General features: G+C 44.8%; 1 protein-coding gene across 1 annotated transcript in view; it reads left to right on the top strand.

Annotated features, from left to right (window-relative positions):
* Nucleotides 1–16,413, top strand: part of WAC (WW domain containing adaptor with coiled-coil) — a 317,083-nt gene that overhangs the window by 281,523 nt on the left and 19,147 nt on the right. The window contains exons 12-13 of the mRNA XM_029588633.1: nucleotides 5,738–5,924; nucleotides 14,859–14,986. Of these exons, the coding sequence (XP_029444493.1) occupies nucleotides 5,738–5,924; nucleotides 14,859–14,986 (315 nt within the window). The remainder of the gene's footprint in view (nucleotides 1–5,737; nucleotides 5,925–14,858; nucleotides 14,987–16,413) is intronic.

Raw genomic sequence — 16,413 nt, 5'->3', positions numbered from 1 at the left:
TACCTCTACCGGCCAGAGTACGGAATCAGTTACGGTGGTGGCTGCAGCCCGGCCACACGAGCCAGGGATCAAGGATGTCCTCCCCAACTTGGACCCTGCTCACTACAGATGCCAGCCTGAGCGGTTGGGGAGCACACTGTGAAGAGCTAACCGCCCAAGGGCGGTGGAACAGAGAAGAGTCGGGGTGGAACATCAACCGACTGGAGGCACGGGCAGTCAGGTTAGCCTGCCTGCGATTTGCCCGCAGACTTCGAAACAGAGCAGTCAGAGTGATGTCTGACAACGCCACCTCGGTGGCATACATCAACCGACAAGGCGGAACCAGAAGCCGACAGGTATCCTTAGAAATAGCCCCCCTGATGGCTTGGGCGGAAACAAATCTCCAGGACATCTCCGCCGTCCACATCGCCAGGAAGGACAGCACCACGACAGACTTCCTCAGCAGAGAAAGCCTAAACCCGGGGGACTGGCAGCCGTCATCCACGGACTTCCAGATGATTGTGGATCAGTGGGGGACTCCGGGCATGGACCTACTAGCAGACAGGTCCAACGCTTAAGTACCCAGATACTTCAGTCGCAGGCGGGACCCTCTATCCCACGGGATCGACGCCCTGGTGCAGCCATGGCCTCCGGGGATCCTGCTATATGCCTTTCCCCCATGGCCCCTGCTGGGTGCCATTATACACAAGATTCAGTGGCACAGAGGCCTAGTTCTGGTGGCCCCGGACTGGCCAAGAAGATCCTGGTAGGCAGACATGAGAAGACTACTGGCAGGGGATCCTCTACCCCTGCCCCCTCACAGGGACCTGCTGCAACAAGGTCCCATCCTCCACGAGAATCCAGCTCAATTCTCTCTTACGGTCTGGCCATTGAGAGGGCTAGACTGAAGAAAAGGGGATACTCGGGGCCGGTAATAGATACACTCCTCCGAGCACGCAAGTTCTCCACATCACTAACTTATATAAGGATCTGGAGAGTATTTGAAGCCTGGTGCGAAACTCGCAGCACCAATCCACATGCCGCTAAAATCCCCATCATTTTGGATTTCCTGCAAGATGTGCTCCAGAAGGGTCTGTCCCTCAGTTCAACAAGGTTCAGGTGGCAGCGCTATCCTGCTACGGCCCCAGGAGTGACGGCAACAGCATTGCCACACACCCAGACGTTTCACGTTTCCTGAAAGGAGTCAAACACATTCGCCCGCCATTGAAGTGGCCGGTGCCCCTGTGGAACCTCAACCTAGTCTTGGAATTCCTAGCGGGACCCGCCTTCAGACCTCTCCGAGGCCTGTCCCTCCGTTTGTTAACCTTGAAAATGGTGTTCTTGCTGGCCGTATGCTCAGCACGCCGCATCTCAGAGCTACAAGCGCTGTCCTGCCTCGATCCGTTTCTCAGGATCACCCCAGGGGCTATCCATCTTCGCACGGTACCTTCCTTCTTACCCAAGGTTATCTCACACTTCCACCTCAACCAAACCATATCCTTGCCAACCATGGAAGGTTTGAAGAAGTCGGAAGAAGGTCGAATACTGCGCCATCTCGACATCGGCAGGCTGCTGTCCAGATACCTGGAAATGTCGGAAGCAGTACGAAAGACGGACCACCTGTTCATCCTTCACAGTGGGAAGAAGCAAGGAGAAGCGGCCTCCCGGGCGACTATTGCTCGCTGGATCAAGGAAGTTATCAAGGCGGCCTACGTAGAAGCGGGAAAACCACCACCTCTACGGGTCAAGGCTCACTCTACCAGAGCACAAGCGGCCTCCTGGGCAGAAACTAGGATGCTGTCGCCTGCAGAGATATGTAAAGCGGTAACGTGGTCCTCCCTCCATACCTTCTCCAGATTCTACCGTCTGGACGTCCAGGCCAGGGAGGACACAGCATTTGCAAGGGCAATCCTAAACGGTCCTCGGGCAGCCTCCCACCCAGTCCAGGAGTAGCTTTTGTACATCCCATTTGTAATGAGTCCATCTGCTACACGCTAGGAAATGGAGAGATTACTTACCTGATAATCTCGTTTTTCTTAGTGTAGACAGATGGACTCAGCATCCCACCCGGCTGCCGATATACATGGGGTTTCACCATTTCAAGGTAAGCCATGTTTTATCACATAGGGCGTCTACCCTGCCGGGTATAGACGCCTTCCGATTGAGAACACTGGCGGTCTCTAGCTACTATCAATCGGTCAGGTTAATCATGTTTGGTTTATCAATCGGTCAGTCACACATATATCCATGAAGCTTTTGCAAGGAAGATTACTGAGTTGCTGCACTTCCTGCAGGGGTATATGTACTACGTGCTGACGTCAGATCCGTCTCCAACTGCTAGCACGAGCACACTATACCCATTTGTAATGAGTCCATCTGTCTACACTAAGGAAAACGAGATTATCAGGTAAGTAATCTCTCCATTTTTTATTCTTAATTACTTTTGGAATATTTGTATAAGTGTTATTTCACAATGAAAGTGCAGAGTATGTTGTGATTATCAGTGACCTGTGTGTATAACCACCAAAACTTGTTAAGTTACCTAAGGGGTTTCAGCAAGCTGATATCTAACCTTCAATGGCCAATGCTGGTCTTTTCTATCAACTCCAAAAAGTCTTTTAAATTTTTTTATGCATGTAAAATTTCTTCTTTTAACAGTCATGACTATGTTTAAGCTGTTTTCATTGTTAAACAGAGTTTTACATGCATAAAATATTTTAAAGGACTTTTTGGGGTTAATGATAGAGAAGACAAACATTGGCTGTTGAAGGTTACATATCAGCTTGCTGAAACCCCTTAGATAACTTAATTACCTTGCCTCTATTTTGGTTGGATTGATTTTCTGAGCAAGGGAGGTACTTATTGTTCTGAGATGTATATCCTATTTTAATGCATTTAAATTTGAAAGTTTTAGATATAAGAATGTGAAAAATATGCAAGGGTATGAAGACTTTTGCAAGGCACTGTGCTGCTTATGTTAAAAGAATTATTGGGCATCACCTAGCTGTGCAGTAACAACTCCTAAAAAGACTTAAACTTCTAATTTCTTTTTAAATGGGCCACTTCATAAGACATGACCCATCAAATACCTTTTATATATTTCTGCTTGTCAGCCCGTCTAAATCCTTTCTAATGCCTCGTCATACTGACACTCAGTAATAAAAATTGAGTATCTGTACATCCAAAGAACAACCTCTCGCTTCACTTCCTTGTTAATTGAAGTGTGTTTCTCCTTTTCATTCAGACTACTCATAAATCTGATTCTCTTAGGACAAGCTGGATGGTAGCCCTCACAGATGGGTGACATTATCAGATGGAGCCCGGCACGGGAAACTTTTGTCAAAGTTTCTAGAAGCTTTGACTGGTACACTGAGCATGCCACTATCCATGCGTCCATGTGAGGTCCCCCTTCAGTCTCTCTTTTTCTGCAGTGCAGTTGCCTCGCAATTTGGAGATCTGCTTTTTTTTTTGCCTTTTTTGCCCTTAAGTTTTTCTCCTGGTTCATTGTCTGGTCTCCCTTCACGTTCGGTGTATCTCCTCAGCGCGGTACATAAACAATTTTGTTCCTTCTTCGCGGTCGATTCCCAGCATCCCACTTATCAGTGGCCCCCGGTCATCGACTGCGCACCAGCTGTTTTTCATGGCATCGTCCAGCTTCTGTCGGTGCCCCCATGCCTGTTGACCATGCTATCACGGATCCGCATGAGGTTTGCATCCTCTGCCTGGGGTCATCACACAACATCTTAGAGTGTCAACTGTGTGATCAGATGACCCACAAGAGTCGTCATGCTTGACTCAATAAAATGGAGTCGAGGGGAGCCGCTCAATACACTCCCCCCTCACCACACCCCCGGCGTCATCTTCTAAAGACCGAGGGGACCCTGACCAGTCTTCCATGGTCTCGCTGATTTCCAGAACATCGGGATCCTCTGCCTCCTCGGCGCCGGGGAAAGACCGGGCTACCATGAGAGATCCCGCAAACATCAACACCTAGCAGCACACAGCTCCAATTCCGGTGCGGTACCAGTGGCTGCCATCCCGCCACCGAAGTGTCCCTGTGGAACAGAGGCACTATCCTCCAATAAACCTGGGAGTCCCAGGCATTCCCCAACAACTCTGTGCCAGGCCCCGGTGACGCCTTGTCCCCCTCCCTTAGTCCTGTCGTCACCGGACTTTCAGGAGTAGTTGAACCACAGAGTGCGGTGCTCCGAGATCTGCGGAGTGTTGAGCCGCCACAAGACCCCATACCAGTGCCAGAGCCTCTGCTGTCTATCTTGACACCCCTGCTCAAGCATTTGGATATCCTCCTTGACACCCTCCCAACGCAGCCGGTGCCCGAGGGACCCTCGATTCCCCAGTGGCCACCGATGCCTCCTTCAGGAGCAATCCCCATCATTGGGGTCCTCCAAGGAGGAAGATGTGTCCGGCACCGCAGTCCCAAAGCTTCAGTTCCCCTAGCCTTTGCCTGGGACCTCTAGCCTCTTGCGGCCTCCGGTCCCACCTGTGGGCAGTCCCCATCGCCAACATTTGCCGAGCAGCAACATGGAGTTCCCTGCACACGTTGTCTACCCACTATTGTTTGGACAAGGATGGTCAAAACAGTGCCTTTGGCCAATCTGTCTTCCACAGTCTCTTCCAGGTTTAAACCCAATTCTTCCTACCTAAGGCCCCTGATTGGAACCAGGCTGAGCTCCTGCTGACCAACAGCACCACAGTTGTGCCCGTTGGCACCTTGCTCTGTAACTGTTGGTCTTAGTTGTTGCCGGGAGCGGCCTGGATCTTGGAATTCACCCATCTGTGAGGTCTACCACCCTGCTTGTCCGAGGAGAAAGCACAGTTGCTTACCTGTAACAGGTGTTCTCCTAGGAGAGCAGGATGTTAGTCCTCAGGAAACCCACCTGCCACCCCATGGAGTTGGGTCATCATGTGTTTTATTTTATCGCTCTTATTTTTGCTATATTATGAGACTGAAGGGGGACCTTGCGTGGACACGCAGATAGTGGCATGCTGGGCACTCTGTGTGCCAATCAAAATTTCTAGAAACTGACAAAAGTTTTCCGTGCCGGGCTCCATCTGATGATGTCACCCATCTGTGAGGACTAACATCCTGCTGTCCTAGAAATACACCTGTTACAGGTAAGCAAATGCACTTTTCTGATGTTTTCTGGTTTCTTGTACGATGCTTTGGGTAAATTTATTACTAAAATAGGACACTTTAGTTATTGTTTAATTCTGTTTGCAGTTCTGTTGCAATAAATCCCAGTGGTTGAGAATCTTCTCACTTTCTTCTGCTCTTTATAATGTTTGGTGTAGTTTGTTACTTCCCCTTACTCTGCTTATAAATTGTGCAGAGGAGAAGCAGTGTCAGAAAATAACCAAGTGAGAAGAAGGGCCCCAAGAGCCCACCTCCTGGGCTTTCACCAGATGTAGCTGCAAATTGAATTGGGAAAAATAAAACTGACTGCATCACCGTGTTCTTTATCTTGAGGTTAGTTGCAGCTGATGTGGGGAGGTTTGTTCACTTTATGTACTAGTGTACAGCACATGTACGAAGATGGATGAGAGATTGAGGGATCATTTCAAATGAGATGACAGCTAAGCGAACAGGATGAGCAAATTGTTTGAAAATGGAAGATGAAGAAAGTGTGAATATTACATCCCTCCTTGATGTATCACAAAACAAGAATTTGTCAATAGCCAGTTATATGTTCCTAGTGGCTTTGTGATGCAGACTAATGTTTTTGCTTCCATCTTCTAGTAGTCAGAGAAGTCCATCATCAAGTCCAAATCATACCTCTAGTACTGGTACATCAAATACAATAACTGTACCGCAAAATGCATCTGCAAGACCCACATGCTCACTGACACCTACGCTAGCAGCGCATTTCAATGAAAATCTCATCAAACATGTGCAAGGCTGGCCTGCAGATCATGCGGAAAAACAGGTAGAGACAAATGTAAAAAGTGTTCATATTAGGCCATTTCATTGCTTAACAGATCTGGTTCCATACTATTGCTTAAATCTTAATCAAATGTAAACATCTCTAAAGGTTTGCAATTTTAAAAATTTGCACATTAAATATAATTCTTCAGACATATTCATGTCCTCTAGGAGTGAATATTTGATACAAAAGAAGACATAGTTTGAATGTGGTTACACTTGAAATGTAAATTGAAGTGATTGAAAAGTATTGTATGCTACATGAGTTTACTTATACATTTTCTAAAGTTGATTAGTTTGGTGTATGTGTATTTACATCTGTATCTTACATGCCTACTCAAGATACCCACACTCAGTAATTACACTAGATTTTGGAGAATTTGATCCTCAGCCAGCTAGAGTTCCAAAATGATTGAATAGTAAATTAATTTTCTCCAGGGACAATAGGATGGCAGTCCTCACATGTAGGTTAAATCATCAGATGGAGCATGGCACAGAATTTTGGTTTTAAAGCTTCTATAAGTTTTGGGTATGCCCTACTAGGCATGTGGAGCCTAAACCATGGCAGGGGCCCCTCAATCTCATTTTTTCCACAGAGCCTGCAAGTCATGGTTCTTTGCTCTCTCTCGCAGCTACTATAGTGAAAGTTTCTGAATCTGCAGGAACGTTTTTCTTGCAAGGCCCTCCAGGTTTTTCTTTCTCAAGTAACCTTTAGGTATGTTTAGTCTGTCAGGGGTTTTTTCCCTGTTTTTTTTCCCCTTTTTTTCTGTCTAGTGCATGGTGTCCTGGCCTGGTGCTCAGCGCAGCCTGGTTTGAGGTATTTTCTCAGCTTTTGTGTTGTGTTTTTTGCCTTAGTCTAATGCTTCATGGGGTCTACAGTTTTCAGGGCCCTTGCATGGGCAGGCTAGGCCTCTTACCCCAGATTCTGGTGGCCTGCCCTATAAGGCTTCCGTCATTGCCTTCTGCATTTTCCCTCATTGGTTGGATAATCAATGTGGTTCAGTTTTACTTGGGTGAAACTGGGGGTTTTCCCACCATGTGGAGGGTTAGTCCATCTCCATATGGCCTTAATTGTATGCTTTATATTGGGAAGGCTTCAGTCGAAGCTTACCACTGAGTTATCCACTGTGTCTTGGGATCTCAGCAAGGTGCTTGTCCAGTGGTTAGAAGCTTTTTCAAGCTTGTTAGCTTAATATCTGACTTGGAAGGTCAAGTTTTTAATAATGGTCATTCGGCAGGCGGAGTCTGCCACAGACCCTAATGCCTTTCCCACCTTATTTGAAATGTTTTTTCATAGTAAATTGTTTCTATGCACATTTCTAGTCACTGTCTAACATTGTGCATAAGTTGGTAAACTCAATCTGTTTTTACTCTTCAGATACAAGTATCTACAGCCTTCTATCTGGAGGGCTCTAAAATCCCAGATAGTCTACTCAAATTTTTTTCTTGACACCAAAATACATGTGACTGGAGCCAAGAGCTTTATTTTTCTTGGATAGTGAATTGTGCCCTTTCTTTCACCCAGGAGGACCTAGGTCTAGTGGGGCATGTCAAAGCTCACTGTACTGGAGCTCTTGACTATATCTGATTCAAAGTGGCAAAGTGGGATTTTCTCTACACCTTCCCAACACACCCCTGTTTTGGCAGGAGTATCTGACCCAAAACTGAATTTTAAACAGTCTGTCCCTTCTGAGTCTCTTTGAGGTTCAGAACCCAACTCTATTCCCTCTGAAGGCTTGTTATTGGTCAGACTGCCACAAAAAAAGAAAAATAGGTAATGTGAGGTTAGTTTGTTTCCATCCAGAACAGCAGGGCCTTTGGCACTGTTTAGTTTTTCTCTTTTGTTTAAGGCAGCCTACAGCTTGAGGGTCCCCTCATGTGAGGACTGCCATCCTGCTTTTCCTCGGATAAAGTAGAGTGAGTTTCCTGTAATAGTGGTTCTCACAGGACAAGCAGGATGGCTGTCCTCATATATGGATGACATCACAGGATGGAGCCCAATCACGGAAAACTTCTGTCAAAGTTTCCAGAACTTTGACTGGCCCCTACTGGACATGCCCAGCATGGCACTAACCCTGCAGCCAGCAGGGGTCCCCCTTCAGTTTTCTTTTTTCCGCGCAGCAGTAGCCTCGCGGTTAAGGAGCTCTGCAGAGATTCCTGACAGGAATTTTCCTCGAGGAATTACTAAAAGTTAATTTGCCCCATAGGGGTCCCTCCTCAAATGTTTTCAAGCCGCGGTACTCCGGTAAGTTTTTACCCGTTTTCCGTCGATTACCGTCGAGTTTGGCCCTCCGACCGTACCACGGCTCAATTTTTGCCATGGCGTCTGGGTTCCATCGATGCCCGTACTGTAATCGCACCATGTCCATCACAGATCCCCATAAAGTATGTGTAATGTGTCTTGGACGAGAGCACGATGTCTTGACCTGCAAGGCCAGAATGGAGAAGATGTCTTGACCTGCAAGGCCAGAATGGAAAAGATGGAACTTCTCTTGCTCAAACCCCGACTCAGTCTATTGCATCGACGTTGTCAGAACTGGCACAGTCAACTTCGCGCCAGCATCGTCCACCAGCCGGTGACCGACACCCTCTACTCCCCCTCAGGACCGAGGGGATTGTAGAGACAAACATTGCCACTGGCATAGAAAGTCTCGGACCATCAAGGGAGCAAAATCATTGACCTCACCATCGTCCAAGCTGCCGTCGAAGAAACCCTGTCGAGAAAAGGCACCGACCTTTTCGGCGACCGGGTCACCGAGGCAACCCTCCCCTGATAGGGTATCGGGAGCCACGACTCTGCCTTTAACGGTTGTCCCTCCGATTATGCCTCTGCCTCCTTCTTTTCAGGAACCGGGGCTGCTTGCTCCAGGTCTCCGAGAAGAACTGGACCGGATGGTTCAGGAGGCCATCAACAAGGCGATGCAACGACTCCAGGTTCCTCTGGCACTGGTACCGACTGCGGAACCGATCATGACCCGATTCCAGCAGCGTTGGCACTGCTGCTTTCCAGGATGGAAGCGCTCATGGCCGCTTTTCCACCGAAGGACCCTGGGTCACCGATGGCGCCAGTGCCCTCCCCGCTCACTCTGTCATCGGGAGCAGAAACACCATTTCGCATCCCTCCTTCAGGAGTTCTGCCTCAGTTCTCCAGTCGCAGGCGCATTCCCTTGGGAACAGACCCACTTCTGATCACTCAAAACGACGGGTGCCTCCGCCATCCCAATCTTCACGCCTTGTCCCTGACGGCATGGATGTTGAAAGGTTAATCCTTCAGCCACTTAACCTTTCTGAACCAGTTTCCCGTGTCTTGATAGCTTCACGGAAGCCTTCCACGAGAAAAGCTTACGCTTACAAATGGAGAAGGTTCACTTCATGGTGCTCTTCTCAGTCCCTTGACTCCTTTTCCTGTCCAATCACAAAGGTTTTGGACTATCTCTGGCATTTATCTGAGTCAGCTTTAAAGACTTCTTCCATCAGAATGCATGTCAGTGCAGTAGCCGCCTTCCATAAAGGTATCGGGGATGTTCCCATATTAGTACAACCCCTTGTAACACGTTTTCTGAAAGGCTTGCTTCACCTCAAACCTCCACTCTGTCCTCCAGCCCCTTCTTGGGACCTCAATCTGGTTTTGGGTGGGCTGATGAAATCACCATTCAAGCCTCTTCACTCCTGTGATCTTCGCTATCTCACATGGAAAGAGATTTTCCTTCTGGCAATCACTTCAGCTCGCAGATTTAGTGAATTACAGGCCCTAGTTACCTATCCGCCTTACACTAAACTTCTGCAGGACCGGGAAGTACTCCACACTCACCCTAAGTTCTTGCCTAAGGTAGTATCGGAATTTCACATTAATCCATTATACTACTTACCTTCTTTCCCAGGCCCCATTCCAATCCAGGAGAACAGGCTCTGCATACCCTTGACTGTAAATGGGCTCTAGCATTCTACCTAGACCATACAGCTGCCCACAGAGAAAGCACTCAATTTTTGTTTCTTTCCACCCTAACATGTTAGGGAAGCCTGTGGGTAAGCAGACTCTCTCCTCCTGGTTGGCGGACTGCATATCCTTTTGCTATCCTTTGCATTCCATTTCAAGACCATGTTAAAGCTCACTCTGTGAGGGCCATGGCAACTTCAGTAGCACACTTACGGTCGGTGCCGCTGCCACCTGGATTTCTCTCCACACCTTTGCAGCCCATTATTGCTTGGACAAAGCCGGAAGACAAGATTCCATCTTTGGCCAGTCTGTCCTTCATAACCTATTTACAACGTGACGTACCAACACCCTTCCGCTTGCCCAGTGGGGTTCAGGATGCCCTCTACCAAATTCCACCCCAGTTGTTATGCCTGTTGCACGCCTTTGGGTACATTTGGTGCATGTTCGGTCATCCTCAGCTCGGCACTCACCCATATGTGAGGACTACCATCCTGCTTGTCCTGTGAGAAAGCAAATGTTGCTTTACTTGTAACAGGTGTTCTCACAGGACAGCAGGATGTTAGTCCTCACAAAACCCGCCCGCCGCCCTGCGGTATAGGATTCGTAACATTTTATTATTTTATTTTTCGGCACTGCCTGTAGCTTTTAAATAAGACTGAAGGGGGACCCCTGCTGGCTGCAGGGTTAGTGCCATGCTGGGCATGCCCAGTAGGGGCCATTCAAAGTTCTGGAAACTTTGACAGAAGTTTTCTGTGATTGGGCTCCATCCTGTGATGTCACCCATATGTGAGGACTAACATCCTGCTGTCCTGTGAGAACACCTGTTACAGGTAAGCAACAATTTGCTTTCTCCAATTGACAGCAGGATGTCTGTCCTCACAAAATCCTCCTACCTCCCATTGGAGTTGGTTTCTCCAAATCTTAGCTTTATCATGGACTGAGGGGTCCTTTCTGGGAGGCAAGTAGGTAGCTAGGGCTGCACATGCCCAGTAAGACATGGTCAAAGCTTCTAGAAGCTTTGAAATCAAAAATCTGTGCTGGGCTCCATTTGATGATGTGAGGACTGACATGTGAGGATGTGAGGACTGACATCCTGCTGTGGAGTACCACAGTTTCAGGTATATAACTTCACTTTCTGGTTCAATGTAACAGTGTCCCTTTTCTCACTTGTAGACTTCCCACCCTTCTTTCTTAAACTGTTCTCTATAAAGATATTTTTCCTGCTGCTGTCATCTTCCTGTCTTTAAAAGTAATTTTCAAGATCATTTTATCCAATAAATTTAACGAGCTTTCTTCAACTTCCTTTGCTGTCTTCCACAAACTAATTTTTATTTTTGTTTTTATTTTCCTCTCCTTGGTTCTTGCCTTATCTTGTCCTGAATTAACTAATGTGCAGAAATGCATTTATGAATCTTAAATTTTTTTTTATTTATTTTATATAACTGGTGTCGCATAAAGACAGACAATCAACTAGCAATTTATAGTTCATTTTGGATGATACTTTCATAAAAACATAAGAATTGCTGTGCTGGGTCAGATCAAGCTCCATTGAGTCCAGCATCTTGTTTCTGACAGTGGCCAGTCCAGGTCGCAAGTGCCCAGCAGATCCAGTAAAGTAGATTTAATTCCAGTTACTCCCAGGGATAGAAATAGCTTTCTTTAGTCTACCTGGCTAATAATATATTATGAACTTTTCCTCCAGGAACTTCTCCCAAGCTCTTTTAAATCCCACTATGCTAATCATCTTGATCACTTCCTTCTGGCAACAGATTCCAAGGCTTGATTATTTATTTATTTATTTTTAATTTTTATATACCGACCTTCTTGCATAAAATGCAAATCAGGCCGGTTTACACTGAAATCTGAACAAGCAGGAAATATAATTCCTTAGTCGAATACATAGAACATCTAGAATTAAAAATGTAAAAGCAAAATTATTAGACAGCTTAATAGAGGTTACTTAAATAACAAACATAACTAAACTTATTTTACACACAGCACGAAAATTAGCACGAAGGGGAGCACAAAGGGGAAAGCCCCTAACGCCCGGCGCACAACGCCCGATGTAACGGCGTCTTTTACCGGCTCTGCCGTTAGCATGATGATGTCATTTTGTGGGCGGGTCTCATTCTCTCTGAGGACTCCCTCCGTTGTCAGTTTCAGTTTCATGGCGATTTTTTCACTGACAAAAAAAAATACTTTCAACCATCTGTTTTTAATCTGCTGGTTGTTAGTTTCATGGAGTGTCCCCTTGTTTTTGTAATATTTGAAAAAGTAAAATAACCGTCCTTCATTTACCTGCTCTACCCATTCATGGTTTTATAAACTTCTGTCATATCCCATTTCAGCCATCTCTATTCCAAGCTAAAGAGCCCTAGCCTGGTAGCCTCTTATCATAGGAGAGATGTTCCATTGCTTTTATTATTTTTATCACCCTCCTCTGCACCTTTTCTAGTTCCATTATGTCTTTCTTGAGATTGGCAACCAAAACTGTACACAGTAACCAAGGTGTGGTCACACCATGGCTTGATACAGAGGTGAGATAACATAAGAAAATGCCATACTGGGTCAGACCAAGGGTCCATCAAGCCCAGCATCCTGTTTCCAACAGTGGCCAATCCAGGCCATAAGAACCTGACAAGTACCCAAAAACTAAGTCTATTCCATGTTACCGTTGCTAATGGCAGTGGCTATTCTCTAAGTGAACTTAATAGCAGGTAATGGACTTCTCCTTCAAGAACTTATCCAATCCTTTTTTAAACACAGCTATACTAACTGCACTAACCACATCCTCTGGCAACAAATTCCAGAGTTTAATTGTGCGTTGAGTAAAAAAGAACTTTCTTCGATTAGTTTTAAATGTGCCCCATGCTAACTTCATGGAGTGCCCCCTAGTCTTTCTATTTTCCGAAAGAGTAAATAACCGATTCACATCTACCCGTTCTAGACCTCTCATGATTTTAAACACCTCTATCATATCCCCCCTCAGCCGTCTCTTCTCCAAGCTGAAAAGTCCTAACCTCTTTAGTCTTTCTTCATAGGGGAGCTGTTCCGTTCACCTTATCATTTTGGAAGCCCTTCTCTGTACCTTCTCCATCGCAATTATATCTTTTTTTGAGATGCGGCGACCAGAATTGTACACAGTATTCAAGGTGCGGTCTCACCATGGAGCGATACAGAGGCATTATGACATTTTCTGTTTTATTCTCCATTCCTTTTTGAATCATTCCAAATATTCTGTTTGATTTTTTGACCATGCACTGAAATGATTTTAACATACTGTCCAAAAGGACTCCAAGGTCCTTTTTCTGGGTAGTGACTCCCAGTACAGAACCCAGCATCGTGTACATGTAGTTGGGATTATTTTTCCCTACGTGCATCACTTTGCAATTTTCCACAATACATTTTATCTACTGCTCAGTTGCCTAGCCTTCTAGTCTCACAAGGTCCTTTTACAGTTCTTTGAAATCTGCTGCTATTTTAACAACTTTGAATAATTTTGTATCATCTCCAAATTTGATCACATCACTCATCCTTCCCTTTTCCACGTCATTTATAAATATGTTAAACAGCACAAGTCCCAGTACCAATCCCTGTTGTATTCTAACAACCTTTCTTCACGTGAAAAATTGACCATGTAATCCTACCCTTTCTTTTCGAGTCTTTTAAATAGTTACCAATCCACAATAGAAAACTGCCTCCTCTGTCCTATGACTTTGTAATTTCCTGAGGTGTATTTCATTGAGGGACTTCGTCAAATGCCTTCTGAAAATCTAAATACCCTATGTTGGCTGGCTCACCTTTATCTGAATTTTTGTTTCATTGATCTGTGTAAAGAGCTCTGGATTTATCTGTGAGAGTTACAGTTGTAACTGCTTACTTTAAATAAAATAGATTGGGGAAAATGTGATAGATCTGGAGAACCAGAATTTTTTTTTAATGTGTAGTGTGCAAGTGGGAAATGAATGTTTAGGGGGAGAGGAAATTTAACAGCAGCTAGCAGTGCAAGGGGAGGAGCTGACACAAATTGCTGAGACTTTTTCCTGTAGAGTAATTGTAAATGATACATGGACATTTCAGAGTTGTGACAGGAAAAGATGTCCCCTTGAATACCAGAAATGAGCTTTAGTGAGCAGTTTTTGCCAGAAACCATATATCATACAGTCACTTTTGAACTCAGGTCTTTGTTAATGCTATATCCCTGATGCCCAATACTTTTTTCATGTGTGCAGGTAGTCCTTGCATTTCCATAATTCATCCAGTATACCTGGGTAGCTGAAGGTAACTTCTCTGTAGGTTTTGGTCAGCTGTGTAGCTCATCAGCAGTATTTTTTTATTTGAGAACTTTTAATATACCGACGTTTGTGAAACACATCACGCCGGTTTACAATTAACTCAAAGCAGGAGGAATTACATTGAACAAGGTGCAAAGAGTGGGAGCAGGCAAGAAAAAGGGGGGGGGGATGAGGAAAGAGAGAAGGGGGAAGAAGATAGAAATAAAACGTAGCGAAAGGAGCAACCATGATAACTAAAAAAGTAAATATTTAAATCAGTTCAATTGAAAATTACTTCAACGGGGAGGAGTAAATAGGAAGAGGTATAAGACATGTGCGGCTGCTGGAAACTACATAAGCATTAAAAAAAAACAGGGCGATGCACAGATTCTGGGTAGGAGGGAAGGGGTCTATGTTTGATTAGCATCAGTACTATGTACTATATCAGTACTATGAAGAGAGCAACATGTGCAGACTGTCATAGACCTAATGTGCTGCTGTCCAGGGACGACCATCTTCTGTTCCTTTATAGGAAATTTGACTTGGAATACAGTTCTTTAGGTTCTATGATTTGTATTAAAAGTGCTATTATGATTTGTTTGCTTTCTCCTGTCATTATGATATAACATCTGCTTTGACGAGTTTACTTTCCAGAAGAACTTTGTTGAGTATGATTGTTTTAACATCTTATGTTAAAACAAAAATAATTTGCAGTACTGTCTTCCAGGCCTCAAGATTACGTGAGGAAGCCCACAACATGGGGAGCATTCATATGTCTGAAATCTGTACTGAGTTAAAAAATTTAAGATCATTAGTTCGAGTATGTGAAATTCAAGCAACCTTACGCGAGCAGAGGTGGGTATTCCATTTGTTAGCTTCAAAATATAGAATATTTTGGTATCTTTTCGTCTTCGGCCTTGAATTTGAAAATAATGCTATCCTCTTGCAAACTTGATTGTACTTTCATTAGTGTCCAGTGGTATGTGAATTGAATGAGAAGACCTTTCACTTTGAGTCATGTAGTATTGAACAGTGGCTGGAGTGAATATGGTTTGGTCTGATTCTTTTGGTGCAGGAGGGGGAAGATGCATGTTACAAAACACTTAAACACTATTAATTGTATCAGTAAGAACATAATAAATTGCCATACAGGGACAGACCAAGGGTCCATCAAGCCCAGCATCCTGTTTCCAACAGGGGCCAAACCAGGTTACAAGTATCTGGCAAGTACCCAGCACTAAGTAGATCCAATGCTACGGATGCCAGTAATAGCAGAGGCTATTCCCTAAGTCAACTTGATTAATAGCAGTTAATGGACTTCTCCTCCAAGAACTTATCCAAACCTTTTTAAAACCCAGCTACATAACTGCAGTAACCACATCCTCTGGCAACAAATTCCAGAGCTTAATTGTGCATTGAATGTAAAAGAATTTTCTCCGATTAGGTTTAAATGTGCTACTTGCAAACTTCATGGAATGCCCCCTAGTCCTTCTGTTATCCGAAAGAGTAAATAACCGTTTCACATCTACCCATTCTAGACCTCTCATGATTTTAAAGGCCTCTATCATATCCCCCTCAGCCATCTCTTTTCCAAACTGAACAGCCCTAACCTCTTTAGCTTTTCCTCATAGGGGAGATGTTCCATCCCCTTTATCAATTTGGTCGCCCTTCTCTGTACCTTCTCCAGTACAGCTATATCTTTTTTGAGATGCAACCAGAGCTGTACACAGTACTCAAGGTACGGGCTCACCATAGAGTGATACAGAGGCAATATAACATATTCCATTTTATTAATCATTCCCTTCCTAATAATCCCTAACATTCTGTTTGCTTTTTGTTTTACTGCCACAACTCACTGAACAGACTATTTCAATGTATTATCCACTATGAAGCCTAGATCTTTTTCCTGGGTGGTAACTCCTAATAAGGCACCTAACATCATGGAACTACAGCATGGCTTATTTTTCCCTATATGCAACAACTTGCACTTGTCCACTTTAAATTTCATCTGCCATTTGGATGCCCAATCTTCCAGTCTTGCAAGGCCCCCCTGCAATTTATCACAATCCACTTGTGATTTAACTATAAATAATTTTGTATTATCTGCAAGTTTGATGACCTCATCCGTCATATTCCTTTCCAGATCATTTATAAATATATTGAAAAGCACCGGTCCAAGTACAGATCCCTAAGGCACTGGATGGAGAAGGTACAGAGAAGGGCGACCAAAATGATAAAGGAGATGGAACATCTCCCCTACGAGGAAAGGCTAAAGACGGTTA

The sequence above is a fragment of the Rhinatrema bivittatum genome, chromosome 2 (genome assembly GCF_901001135.1).
Source record: "Rhinatrema bivittatum chromosome 2, aRhiBiv1.1, whole genome shotgun sequence".
NCBI lineage: Eukaryota > Metazoa > Chordata > Amphibia > Gymnophiona > Rhinatrematidae > Rhinatrema > Rhinatrema bivittatum.
Note: the sequence above shows the minus strand (reverse complement) of the source record. Positions and strands in the feature narration are given on the sequence as shown.